The 14,599-nt window shown below is 42.7% G+C and overlaps 1 protein-coding gene across 8 annotated transcripts in view; it reads right to left on the bottom strand.

Annotated features, from left to right (window-relative positions):
* zdhhc14 (zinc finger DHHC-type palmitoyltransferase 14) overlaps nucleotides 1-14,599 on the bottom strand; it is a 632,056-nt gene that overhangs the window by 366,725 nt on the left and 250,732 nt on the right. For 7 of the 8 annotated variants that reach the window (XR_010963685.1, XM_067989130.1, XM_067989121.1 and 4 more), the window contains exon 3: nucleotides 14,026-14,187. Coding sequence is in view for 6 of the 8 variants with exons in the window: in XM_067989130.1 (XP_067845231.1) it covers nucleotides 14,026-14,187 (162 nt within the window). In the remaining 2 variants the exon portion in view is untranslated. Of the gene's footprint in view, nucleotides 1-13,258; nucleotides 13,278-14,025; nucleotides 14,188-14,599 lie in introns of those variants that run through there. The other variant, XM_067989126.1, reaches the window with a different exon arrangement.

Genomic DNA, 14,599 nt, shown 5'->3' with positions numbered 1-14,599 from the left:
GAAGGCTCTGGAAGACAAAGGAAACGGATATGAATTAGTTCTCGCAAAGTAACAATCTTTACAATCACCATACTCATGTTTCTCATAGTTCAGACATTGATGAAATAAAGTCAGCATGTGTGTCAGAGATATTTTTAATTCTGTCACCAGACTGACAGATGTGCCACTTATCTCCATGGCTTCCTCCTCTGCATCTGTGAGCTGCACAATTTGTGGCGGGCCACCTCCAGTCCTCTCCCTCTCCCTTACGTTTTGTACTCTCTTCTCCTACAAGGGGAAAAAGAACAGACCTGTTAGTGACTGAAGGTCACGTATTCGCCCGATGAATGTAGTGCATTAGTGAGGGTGACTGAATAAGGATTGGGGATGAGTGGCAGTGCAGGATGGATAAATGGGGAGGTGAGGAAGTGCGTAAAAAGTGAAGGATGGGTGCTGTTGTAACTTAAGTGTAATCCAAGATACAATGCTCCTGCTGCGCACCTCCTCAACTATGTCTTCTTGGTGAGAGCAGCAGGTTTCTTCCTCAAATTGTTGAGGAAAATTATCTCCCTCCTGCTCCTGACTGCACCTGTAAGTCAAGAGAAGCATCATTAAATCTGGGTGCTAGCGTTCTACTTAGGTGCTTAGAATTATAGGTTACAGCACAGAAGGAGGCCATTCGGCCCATCAAGTCCACGCCGGTTCTCTGCAAGAGCAATCCAGCTAGTCCCACTCCCCCGCACTTTCCCCGTAGCCCTGCAAATTTTTTCCTTTCAAGTACTTATCCAGTTCCCTTTTGAAGGCCATGATTGAATCTGCCTCCAACAACACCTCAGGCAGTGCATTTCAGATCCTAACTACTCGCTGTGTAAAAAAGTTTTTCCTCATGTCACCTTTGGTTCTATTGCCAATCATCTTAAATCTATGTCCTCTCAACCTTCTCTGTTCCAAGGAGAACAACCCCAGTTTATCCACGTATCTAAAGTCCCTCATCTCTGGAATCATTCTAGTAAATTTCTTCTGCACCCTCTCTAAGACCTTCACATCTTTCCTAAGTGCGGTGCCCAGAACTGGACACAATACTCCAGTTGTGGCTGAACCAGTGTTTTATAAAGGTTCATCATGACTTCTATACTTTTGTACTCTATGCCTCTATTTATAAAGCCCAGGATCCCATATGCTTTTTTAACCGCTTTCTCAACCTGCCCTGCCACCTTCAACGATTTGTGCACATATACCCCCAGATCTCTCTGCTCCTGTACGCCTTTTAGAGTTGTGCCCTGTAATTTATATTGCCTCTCCTCATTCTTTCTACCAAAATGTTATCACTTTGCATTTTATGCGTTAAATTTCATCTGCCATGTGTCCGCCCATACCACCAGCCTGTCTATATCCTCTTGAAGTCTATCACTATCCTTCTCACTGTTTACTACCCTTCCAAGTTTTGTGTCATCTGCAAATTTTGAAATTGTGCCCTGTACACCCAAGTCCACGTCATTAATATATATCAAGAAAAGCAGTGGTCCCAGCAACAACCCCTGGGGAACACCAATGTACACCTCCCTCCAGTCCGAAAAACAACTGTTCACCACTATTCTCTGTTTCCTGTCACTTAGCCAATTCTGTATCCATGTTGCTACTGCCCCCTTTATTCCATGGGCTTCAGTCTTGTTAATAAGCCTACCATGCGGCACTTTATCAAACGCCTTTTGAAAGTCCATATACACCACGTCAACTGCACTGCCCTCATCTACCCTCTCTGTTATCTCATCAAAAAACTATCAGGTTAGTTAAACACGATTTGCCTTTAACAAATCCATGCTGGCTTTCCCTAATCAATCTACAGCTTAGTTTTACATAGCATTGCCTCTTTGCTTTTCTAATCTACGCCTAGGATACCAAATCTTTTACTGCTTAATAAATTTGTTTGGCAGTTAATACCCAAGTCATTGTCCAATATAGTATTATTCTGCCACCTTCTGAAGACATGGAGGATCACATGAAATCACAGGATAAAATGAACAGCTGAAATAAATTGAAGAGGGTTCTCTGTTCATTCCCGGAACACTACCCAGGGGCAAGTGGAAACACTCTCCCTGGGACAAAGGGAGATAGAGCTCACTTATGAGAGCCATCTAAAACATGGAAGCCAAGAAGATCTTGTTGAAAGTAAAGAAATCACAAAGATGCAACAGAGAGATTAAAAACAAAATCTGAGACAGCATTTTAATAATGGCAAAACAGTTACGTCACCAGCTGACTGGCATATTTTACCAACTTAAAAATGGCATATCAGGAATTCTCATTGTTATCAATTTCAATATGAGTAACTTTCCCTGCATTTAATTATTTCATACACAATAATTTCACACTTTTTTCTCTTCAAAGCACTTCGCCCTCCCTCCTCCTCGTCCCCCCCCCCACCACTTACAAAACAACTGCTTCCTCAAACCACAGTTCTTTCTCTTTCACTGGGCTTTCTCCAGAGCCACTGGAAAAGTTGTTTTATAATCAGCTGACACATTTTTAATTTCTCTGTAACTGTTTTAGTTCCTATGTATGCCCAATTTTCTCTTGCACCCACATTGCCACTCACCCACTACTCATTATCAGCCTTTTCATCATGGATCTAGAGTCACCCTGCACCATCATACCACACCAACAGATTATATACCATTGAAACCACTTATAAGGCAATTGAGACAGAGCGGGTGTGCAGAAGAAAGCCGACTGGTCATGGCCATATTTTTCTCCCACTTGTTTGTAAAAGCTCAGGATAAACAAGGCAGTTTCACCAACTGGAGCAAACATCTATGAAAACTCAAGGGAATTGAAATTATGCTGAATGAATATTAGTATAAGGACGCTTAAAGTATTTGTATGAAAATGCTTAAACTGGAAACTACCAAGGAGCAGTGCTGGTTCGAGGAGGAAAAAGAACAGCCAAGAGAAGGAAATGGAATACCAGCAGACTCACAGCTGAAGAAAATGTACTTCTGTGTTGGGTTTGAAATTGTGCCCTGTACACCCAAGTCCACGTCAGAAGAATGGTACCATATTCCTTGAAAGGTACCAAGAATGGTACCATATTCCTTGCATTATGGGTTGACCCATAATGCAAGGAATATGGTACCATTCTTGTGCCCAGTCACAGTGTACACAGAATCATAGAATGGTCTGCTTCTGCGCTGTAACCATTTGGCCCATAGAGTCCGTGCAGGCTCTCTGCAAGAGCAATCCAGCTAGTCCCACTCCCCTGCCCTTTCCCTGTAGCCCTGCAAATTTTTTCCCTTCAAGTACTTATCCAATTCCCTTTTGAAAGCCACGATTGAATCTGCCTCCACCACCCCCTCAGGCAGTGCATTCCAGATCATAACCACTCGCTGTGTAAAAAAGTTTTTCCTCATGTCACCTTTGGTTCTTTTGCCAATCACCTTAAATCGATGTCCTCTGGTTCTTGACCCTTCCGCCAATGGGAACAGTTTCTCTCTATCTATTCTGTCTACACCCCTCATGATTTTGAATACCTCTATCAAATCTCCTCTCAATCTTCTCTGCTCTAAGGAGAACAACCCCAGCTTCTCCAGTCTATCCACGTAACTGAAGTCCTTCATCCCTGCAACCATTCTAGCAAATCTCTTCTGTACCCTCTCTAAGGCCTTCACATCCTTCCTAAAGTGCAGTTCCCAGAATTGGACACAATACTCCGGTTGTGGCTGAACCAGTGTTTTATAAATGTTCATCATAACTTCCTTGCTTTTGTACTCTATGCCTCTATTTATAAAGCCCAGGAACCTTAATGCTTTTTTAAATGCTTTCTCAATCTGCCCTGCATTTTCAACGATTTGTGCACATATACCCCAGATCTCTCTGTTCCTGCACCCCTTTTAGAAACGTACCCTTTAGTTTATATTGCCTCTCCTCGTTCTTCCTACCAAAATGTATCACTTCGCACTTCTCTGCATTAAATTTCATCTGCCATGTGTTCTTTTTTATTAATTCATAGGATGTGGGCATTGCTAGAAAGACCAGCATTTATTGCCTATCCCTAAGTACCCTTGAGAAAGTGGTGGTGAGCCGCCTTCTTGAACCACTGCAGTCCGTGTGATGAAGGTTCTCCCACAGTGCTGTTAGATAGGGAGTTCCAGAATTTTGACCCAGTGACGATGAAGGAATGACGATATATTTCCAAGTCAGGATTGCGTGTGACTTGGAGGGGAACGTGCAGGTCGTGGTGTTCCCATGCGCCTGCTGCCCTTGTCCTTCTAGGTGGTAGAGATCGTGGGTTTGGGAGGTGCTGTCAAAGAAGCCTTGGCGAGTTGCTGCAGTGCATCTTGTAGATAGTACACACTGCAGCCACGGTGCACCAGTGGAGGAAGAAGTGAATGTTTAAGGTGGTGGATGAGGTGCCAATCAAGCAGGCTGCTTTGTCCTGGATGGTGTCGAGCTTCTTGAGTGTTGTTGGAGCTGCACTCATCCAGGCAAGTGGAGGGTGTTCCATCACACTCCTGACTTGTGCTTTGCAGATGGTGGAAAGGCTTTGGGGAGTCAGGAAGTGAGTCACTCACCGCAGAATATCCAGCCTCTGACCTGCTCTTATAGCTACAGTATTTATGTGGCTGGTCCGGTTAAGTTTCTGGTCAGTGTGACCCCCAGGTTTTGGATGGTGGGGGATTCGGCAATGGTAATGCCGTTGAATGTCAAGGGAAGGTGGTTAGACTCCCTCTTGGAGATGGTCATTGCCTGGCACTTGTCTGGCATGAATGTTACTTGCCAATTATCAGCCCAAGTCTGAATGTTGTCCAGGTCTTGCTGCATGCGGGCACAGACTGCTTCTTTATCTGAGGGGTTGCGAATGGAGCTGGACACTGTGCAATCATCAGCAAACATCCTCACTTCTGACCTTATGATGGAGGGAAGGTATTGATGAAGCAGCTGAAGATGATTGGGCCCAGGACACTGCCCTGAGGAACTCCTGCAGCAATGTCCTGGGGCTGAGGTGATCGGCCTCCAACAACCACTAACATCTTCCTTTGTGTTAGGTATGACTCCCACCACTGGAGAGTTTTCCCCTGATTCCCACTGACTTCAATTTCACTAGGGCTCCTTGATGCCACACTCGGTCAAACGCTGCCTTGATGTCAAGGGCAGTCACTGTCACCTCCCCTCTGGAATTCAGCCCTTTTGTCCATGTTTGGACCAAGGCCATAAAGGGGTCTGGAGCCAAGCGGTCCTGGCGGAACCCAAAACTGAGCATCGGTGAGCAGGTTGCTGGTAAGTGCTGCTTGATAGCACTGTCGATGACACCGTCCATCACTTTGCTGATGATTGAGAGTAGACTGATGGGGTGGTATTTGGCCGGATTGGATTTGTCCTTTTTTTTGTGTACAGGAGATAAATAGGCAATTTTCCACTTTGTCGGGTAGATGCCAGTGTTGTAACTGTACTGGAACAGCTTGGTGAGAGGCGCGGCTAGTTCTAGAGCGTAAGTCTTCAGCACTACAGCAGGGATGTTGTCGGGGCCCATAGCCGTTGCTATATCTAGTGCACTTAGCCATTTCTTGATATCACGTGGAGTGAATCGAATTGGCTGAAGACTGGCTTCAGTGATGGTGGGGATATCGGGAGGAGGCTGAGATCAACTCGCCACTTCTGGCTGAAGATGGTTGCAAATGCTTCAGCCTAGTCTTTTGCACTCACGTGCTGGGCTCTGCCATCATTGAGGGATGTTCACGGAGCCTCTTCCTCCCGTTAGTTGTTTAATTGTCCACCACCAGTTACGACTGGATGTTGCAGGACTGCAGAGCTTTGATCTGATCCATTGGTTGTGGGATTGCTTAGCTCTATCTATAGCATGCTGCTTCTGCTGTTTAGCATGCATGTAGTCCTGTGTTGTCGCTTCACCAGGTTGGCACCTCATTTTTAGGTATGCCTGGTGCTGCTCCTGACATGCTCTTCTGCACTCCTCATTGAATCAGGGTTGTTGGTAATGGTAGAGTGAGGGATATGCCGGGCCATGAAGTTGTGACAGAATTGCATTCCACCAGATTGTAGTGGAATACAATTCTGCTGCTGCTGATGGTCCACAGCGCCCAGTTTTGAGCTGTTAGATCTGTCCTGAATCTATTCATTTAGCACAGTGGTAGTGCCACACAACACGATGGGCGGTGAAGGACTTCGTCTCCACGAGGACTGTGCAGTGGTCACTCCTACCAATAGACAGATGCATTTGCGACAGGTAGATTGGTGAGGACGTGGTCAAGTAGGTTTTTCCCTCGTGTTAGTTCTCTCACCACCTGCCGCAGGCCCATTCTGGCAGCTGTGTCCTTCAGGATTTGGCCAGCTCAGTCAGGAGTGGTGTTACCGAGCCACTCTTAGTGATGGACATTAAAGTCCCCTACCCAGACTACATTCTATGCCCTTGCTACCCTCAGTGCTTCATCCAAGTAGTGCTCAACATGGAGGAGTACTGATTCATCAGCTGAGGGAAGGTGGTCAGTGCTAATCAGCAGGAGGTTTCCTTGCCCATGTTTGACCTGATGCCATGAGACTTCAGGGGGTCTGGAGTCAATGTTGAAAACTCCCAGGGCCACTCCCTTCTGGCTGTATACCACTGTGCTGCCACCTCTGGTGGGTCTGTCCTGCCAGTGGGTCAGGACATACCCAGGGGTGGTGATGGAGGATTCTAGGACATTGGCTGAATGGTATGATTCTGTGAGTATGGCAATGTCAGGCTGTTGCTTGAATAGTCTGTGGGACAGCTCTCCCAATTTTGGCACAAGTCCCCAGATATTAGTGAGGAGGACTTTGCAGGGTCTATTGTGCGTGGTTTGCCTTTGCTGTGTCCGGTGCCTAGTGGTCTGATACCAGTGGGTCCGTCGGGTTTTATTCTTATTATGACTTTTTGTAGCAAGATTGTACAACTGAGTGGCTTGCTCGGCAGTTAAGAATTAACCACATTGCTGCTGGTTTGGAGACAAATATAGGCCAGACCCGGTAAGGACAGCAGGTTTCCTTCCCTAAAGGACATTTGTGAATCAGATGGGTTTTTACAATCCGGTAGTTTCATGGTCACCATTACTGATACTAGCTTTTTATTCCAGATTTAATTAACTGATTTTAAATTCCCCAGCTGCCGAGGCAGTATTTGAACTAATGTTTCTGGATTAGACCAGGCCTCTGGATTACTAATCTAGTAACATAACCACTATACTCATTCCACCAGCCTGTCTGTGTCCACTTGAAGTCCATCACCATCCTCCTCACTGTTCACTACACTCCCAAGTTTAGTGTCAGCTGCAAATTTTGAAATTGTGCCCTGTACACTCAAGTCCAAGTCATTAATATATATCAAGAAAAGCAGGGGTCCTAGTACCGACCCCTGGGGAACACCACTGTATGCCTCCCTCCAAACAGCAGTGGAGATGTAGGGGAGGGCATTAAACAGGAAATTAGAGACGCATGCAAGAAGGGTACAACTATAATCATGGGTGACTTTAATCTACATATAGATTGGTCAAACCAAATTGGCAATAATACTGTGGGCGAGCAATTCCTAGAGTCTGTACGTGATGGTTTTCTAGACCAATATGTTGAGGAACCAACCAGAAAACAGGCGATCCTAGACTGGGTATTGTGCAATGAGAAAGGATTAATTAACAATCTTGTTGTGCGGGGTCCCTTAGGGATGAGCAACCATAACATGATAGAACTCCTCATTAAGATGGAGAGTGAAGTAGTTGAATCCGAAACTAGGGTTCTGAGTCTAAATAAAGGAAATTACGAAAATATGAGGTGCGAGTTGGCTATGATAGATTGGGGAACTTTACTAAAAGGGATGACGGTGGATAAGCAATGGCTAATATTTAAAGAACGTGTGCAGAAATTACAACAATTAGTCATTCCTGTCTGGTGCAAAAATAAAACAGGAAAGGTGGCTCAACCATGACTTACAAAAGAAATTAGGGATAGGATGAGATCCAAAGAGGCGACATATAAAATTGCCAGAAAAAGCAGCAAGCCTGAGGGGATTGGGAGCAGTTCAGAATTCAGCAAAGGAGGACAAAGAGATTGATTAAGAGGGGAAAAATAGAGTATGACAGTAAACTAGAAGGGAACATAAAAACTGACTGTAAAACCTTCTATAAATATGTCAAGAGAAAAAGATTAGTGAAGACAAATGTAGGTCCCTTACAGTCAGAAATGGGGGAAATTATAACGGGGAACAAAGAAATGGCAGAACAATTAAACACATACTTTGGTTCTGTCTTCACAAAGGAGGACACAAATAATATCCCAGAAATGTTAGGGAACCAAGGGTCTAGTGTGAGGGAGGAACTGAAGGAAACCAGTATTAGTAAAAAAAAGTGCTAGGGAAATTAATGGGGCTAAAGGGTGACAAATCCCCAGAGCCTGATAATCTATATCCCAGAGTACTAAAGGAAGTGGTCCTGGAAATAGTGGATGCATTGGTGATCATCTTCCAAAATTCTATAGACTCTGGAACAGTTCCTACAGATTGGAGGATGGCAAATGTAACCGCACAATTTAAAAAAGGAGGGAGAGAAAAAACAGGGAATTACAGACTAGTTAGCCTAACATCAGTAGTGGGGAAAATGCTAGAGTCTTATAAAAGATGTGATAACAGAACACTTGGAGGGCATTAACGGGATTGGACAAAGTCAGCATGGGTTTATGAAAGGGAAATCATGCTTAACAAATCTACTGGAGTTTTTTGAGGATGTAACTAGTAGAATAGATACTAGTGAATGTGGTGTATTTGGATTTTCAGAAGGCTTTTGATAAGGTCCCACATAAGAGGTTAGTATGCAAAATTAAAGCACATGGGATTGGGGGGAATATACTGGCATGGATTGAGAATTGGTTGACAGACAGGAAACGGAGAGTAGGAATAAACAGGTCTTTTTCTGGATGGCAGGCAGTGACTAGTGGGGTACCACAGGGATCAGTGCTTGGGCCCCAGCTATTCACAATATATATCAATGATTTGGATGAAGGAACTAAGTGTAACATTTCCAAGTTTGCAGATGACACAAAGCTGGGGTGGAATATGAGCTGTGAGGAGGATGCAAAAAGGCTCCAATGTGATTTCGACAAGTTGGGTGAGTGGGTAAGAACATGGCAGATGCAGTATAACGTGGATAAATGTGAGGTTATCCACTTTGGTTGTAAAAACAGAAAGGCAGATTATTATCTGAATGGTGATAGATTGGGAAAAGGGGAGGTGCAACGAGACCTGGGTGTCCTTGTACATCAGTCGCTGGAAGCGAGCATTCAGGTGCAGCAAGCAGTTAGGAAGGCGAATGGTATGTTGGCCTTCATTGCAAGTGGATTTGAGTACAGGAGCAGGGATGTCTTACTGCAGTTATACAGGGCCTTGGTGAGACCACATCTTGTGTGCAGTTTTGGTCTCCTTATCTGAGGAAGGATGTTCTTGCCGTGGAGGGAGTGCTACGAAGGTTTACCAGACTGATTCTTGGGATGGCAGGACTGACGTATGAGGAGAGATTGGGTCGACTAGGCCTATATTCACTAGAGTTTAGGTGAGAGAGGTGATCTCATCGAAACATATAAAATTCTAACAGGACTAGACAGACTAGAGGCAGGGAGGATGTTCCCAATGGCTGGGGAGTCCAGAACCAGGGGTTACGGTCTCAGGATACGGGGTATGCCATTTAGAACTGAGATGAGGAGAAATTTCTTCACTCAAAGGGTGGTGAACCTGTGGAATTCTCTACCACAGAAGGCATTGGAGGCCAATTCATTCAACGTATTCAAGAAGGAGATAGATATATTTCTTAATGCTGAAGGGATCAAGGAATATGGGGAAAAAGCGGGAACACGGTACTGAGTTCGGCGATCAACCATGATCATTTTGAATGACGGAGCAGGCCCGAAGGGCCGAATGGCCTACTCTTTCTCCTATTTTCTATGTTTCTATGTTTCTCCAGTCCGAAAAACAACCGTTCACCACTACTCTGTTTACTGTCACTTAGCCAATTTTGTATCCATGCTACCACTGCCCCTTTTATTCCATGGGCTTCAACTTTGATGACAAGCCTATTATGCGGCACTTTATCAAACGCCTTTTGTAAGTCCATAGACACTACATCAACCGCATTGCCCTCATCGACCCTCTCTGTTATCTCATCAAAAAACTAATCATGTTAATTAAACACAATTTGCCTTTAACAAATCCGTGCTGGCTTTCCTTAATTAATCCATAGTTGTCCAAGTGACTGTTAATTTTGGCCCAGATTATCGTTTCTAAAAGTTTCCCCACCACCGAGGTTAAACTGACTGGCTGGGTTTATCCTTACACCTTTTTTTCCTACATGTGGGGAACAGAATTTTTACATGATAGAAGGTGTACTCCGATGCTCTTCAATCAGCTGTGGTGTGGAGCGATCAGTATATTAAGGGAGGATTGTCCACATTCATGGTTTTTGAGGACAGTAGCTGTACCCATGGCATAAAACATCATGTGTGAACAGGTGTTAATGAAGTAGGAGGTTCAGCATCGTGCCATTTGAGAGTTTGTTAGAGAATGATTTGAATGATGAGGGAGTTATGGCCAACTTGCTTAATGAGGATGGTTAGAGCTGGAAAAGGAAGCTCATCCTATACTAAATCACCACAGTCAGCTACAGCAGTCACTGATGGCAGTGTCCAAGGCCAGAGACTTCATTCATCTGACAGTTAGTCTGCCTGCTGCTTCAACTCCAAGCACAGTGGAATGGAGGCAGACCACCCAGAGATTGGCATTTGGTATACAGCTGTCGAGGGGAGCCTGTGCAATTGGAACAGAGTTGGGACTAGGAGAGGTTCAGCATGTTCAGAGAGCCAGACAGAGACCACTGACCTTCCAGCACAGCTCAAATTTTCAGGTTTAATTCATCCAGGGAACATTATCGATCAGTCAGGGATGCCTGACACACTGTGACAACGGTTTTATGCCACAGCTAGTCTATTTTACGTGTCTTGCCTACTCAGATGCAGTTCTAAGTTCCGAGACAGGTGGTCACAAAGCACAACAACTGGAAGAACATCGAGCCAGGCATGACTGCTTCAGCCAGGCAGCAGTCAAATAAGTGGGAATAGCTGGTGGTGAAGCCCATGCATATTGTCCAGTCACTGTCACCGGACAGATCTGGCTGAAGGAGAAACACAAGCAATGCAAAGTCAACCAAGCAGTATCTGCATCTTTTGTCATGCAGTGCACAAGACCATTGCAAAAGCAATGTGCAGGAGGTGCAGTTCTTTTGGGCAGAATTCCACGTAGCCCGTGGAATATTGGAAAAGGATTGCGTGGTGGGCTATTTGCTTGGGCAATGCACCAAAGTACAGTTCTCGCCAGTTCCATGGTGATGGAACTGACAAGGAATGTCTCCAGGGATAGTGATCTGATTGGAAATGTGTCATGTTTTGAAACAAGCTCTAAATTTATAATATGTCTTTATGGAATTTTATATATTGATATGTATTGTAACAAGTTCAAAATGTTTCCTCTGTCTTGCTCTAGTAATTTGTGTTACTTCAAGTGCTGCTGAGAACTGCTACAGTTTCTGGATTTATATTGTTTTGAAACAATCTCCAGATTGTTATGTAAGATATTCTAATCTGGTGAAATCTGCTGTATATGTTCTTGCTTCCATTTAATTTTTGGGATCTTCTGGTGGTAATCCATATTATTTCTAGCATGTGTCTCGTTAGTAAAAAGATTTAATTTCCTGCGAAAGCATCCATTATGTTTGGAATGAGAAAACGTCTCTGGAGTATGCCTGAGTTGTATTAGATGAACTAGTTAAAAACCAACTTGGAGCACCTGAGGCCCCCGAGAATGGTGTGGGAGACTACCTGTTTAACAAGCATACCTTGGGGTGAGAGTGTCTAAAGTAATTGTGGAGATATAGCATATGCAAATCTGCCAATCTGTGCATTTTTCCACATCGTTCACCTGAGGAAGGAGGTAGCCTCCGAAAGCTTGTGAATTTAAAATAAAATTGCTGGACTATAACTTGGTGTTGTAAAATTGTTTACAATCTGTGCATTGGCAGATTTGCATATAGCTTCTAAATATGCATTTTAGAGTATCTCCAGATTCCTGTGCAGACTCTTTCAGAATGATCCTTTCTAGAAAGGACATCTGAGCTATCATAGAACTGAACTTTGGATGTGAAAAAAATTAAATAGGAAGCATTCACTGTAACATGATATTAATCACAACAAAGTACGATTTTCAAATTGAGCGCTCTTAACAGCAAGTGGGTATCATTTTTCATTATTATTTATTTTCGGGAACAATATGTAAAAGTGCTGAAGAGTTCAATAAAAGATGCAGTTCTGAGTTCCATCACTTTGTAACAGTTCCTACGAACAATTACTTCATTTGATATTTAAAGCATCACATTTGCCCACTGTACCCCTAACTGGCATGTAAATAGAATTTCAAAGCATAAGCAAAGCTGTACTCAGAACCCTGCCTGCATACCATCTTGTCTTATTGGTAAAAAAAAAATTCCTGTGAAAGCATCCATTATGGTTGGCATGAGAAAGGAGACCAGGGTTCCTAATTCTGATTCCTATCCAGTGATTCATTCCTGGCATTCCACAATCTGTTGAAGGCTGCAGGAATACCACTGTCCTAATTAGTCTCTCTGTAAACGAGCCATTTTTTCAATATTTTTTTAAAATCCAGTCACATATTTTCAGTCTAGAAAAAGAATGCTGTCAGATAAAGCTCAATGTTTAACACTTAACACTGTGATTTTCATTCTAAATAAACATACAAAACTAGTTTCAAAACTGCTGCATGTAAAAACTCACAAATCTTGATGTCTATTAGTCCAATGTTGATGGGTGAACGACTGTTCTAGTCATTTTAATAGTTAAAATTACAAGAACAATATCACATAATCTTATGTTGAAAGTACACTACACATATGGAATCTAAAGTGGTTTATTTTTGAACACTGGAGCATTACAATGCATCAGCTGAACATAGGAACAGGAATAGGTCATTCAGCCCCTTGAGCCTGTTCTGCCATTCAATAAGGACATGGCTGATCTGTACCCAACAACCTTATAGCCCCCACAAACTCAATATAGGCAACCAGCAAAAACTGCACTAATTTTCCACTTCCCATCTCCATAGCAATAGCAAGTGCCAAGTGAATACATCACATCACTGTTACTGTGATATTATATCACATCAAATGGGCAATATTTGCATAAATTTAAAATAATTTAAATCACTTACCTAAAACATAGGTTTTGAATGAGAGCCATGATTGGATTCAGTTGATTACTAAATGATAAATTTCAAAGAGTGCTAACTCACAATGTGCAACTCTTTTTGATCCGCTTAAAAGCATTTTTAAAAACAATGTCACATCCTCAGTTCAGAAAAAGAATGATGTCACTAAAGGCTCACTGTTTAATATTGTGCTTTTCACTCTAAATAAAAATGCACAATATTACTTTGAAAACCTACGTATGCAAAAACTCACAAATCCTGATGAATTTATTAGCCCAATGAAAATGGATGAATGACTGAGTTTTTGACATTTTAAAGTGACAACAATCACATCACATGATATTATATTGAAAATATACCACACACATGGACTCATATAAAGTACAACTGGTCAAAAAGGTGACTGTTACCTTGGGAAAACTGGGTTAAGGCATGTTTTTGGTAAGCTTCATTTCAGGCTGTAAAATACACTGCTCTCTCTACTCTGAATTAGTGCATAAACTATTAAATATTTCAAGCCTGCATATATATTGTAATAAAGATTAGGAAGCAACAATTTAAAGTATTTTTAATTGTAACAGAGCAAAAATGTGAACATTAGATGATTTCGTAATTATACAAGTTCTGAAACTCTGCAACAAATGGCATCTCTATTTTAATGGCAAAATTTCAGTACAATTATGGGTCTGAAGCAAATTCATGAAAAAAATGATTTATTTTTCTCTTGCCATGAAATAATTTTTGAATCACCTCCCAAGAAAGTCACTTACCTACACAATTATCACAAAGGCTACAGTGAGAGGCACGTGGTGGCCGGAAGATTTTACAGGTAAAGCAGTACTTTAGCTTGACTGTCTGCCCATTAATTATCACCTCTTTTGTTCTGGGGGGAGTTCGATAACCACCTCCTGAACTTGAACCATTGGCAGTATCTAAAAAAAGAGAAAAGGAAAGCATAGTTTGAAAACCTATAGAATTACACAATTATTTTACTGGAACCACTTGGTGTGTTTAATTTATTTTAAAATACAGCCACACCTTTGAAAGTGAAGGCAAACAGCTAGTGATAAGCTCATGTTAAACTATCACAAGTTGCTTCAGCCTTAATTTTTAAACTGACTTTTTAATCCCAACCAAAATCAGAAAATGAGCTCTGTGCTATTTAATCAGTATATTTATCTTGCAACAGTTTACAGGGTGGCTCTTGCTGTCCACGATAAGATGCATCAGCAGTAGACTTTCAAACAGGATTGTATTCCATTGACAAGCTGTACCCTTTTTCAGTCACATCACTAGATGGAGTACTTTGCACAGCAAGTCCTGTGTTGAAATGCTAGCAAATCA

Source organism: Heptranchias perlo, chromosome 8, assembly GCF_035084215.1.
Source record: "Heptranchias perlo isolate sHepPer1 chromosome 8, sHepPer1.hap1, whole genome shotgun sequence".
Taxonomy (NCBI): Eukaryota; Metazoa; Chordata; class Chondrichthyes; order Hexanchiformes; family Hexanchidae; genus Heptranchias; species Heptranchias perlo.
Note: the sequence above shows the minus strand (reverse complement) of the source record. Positions and strands in the feature narration are given on the sequence as shown.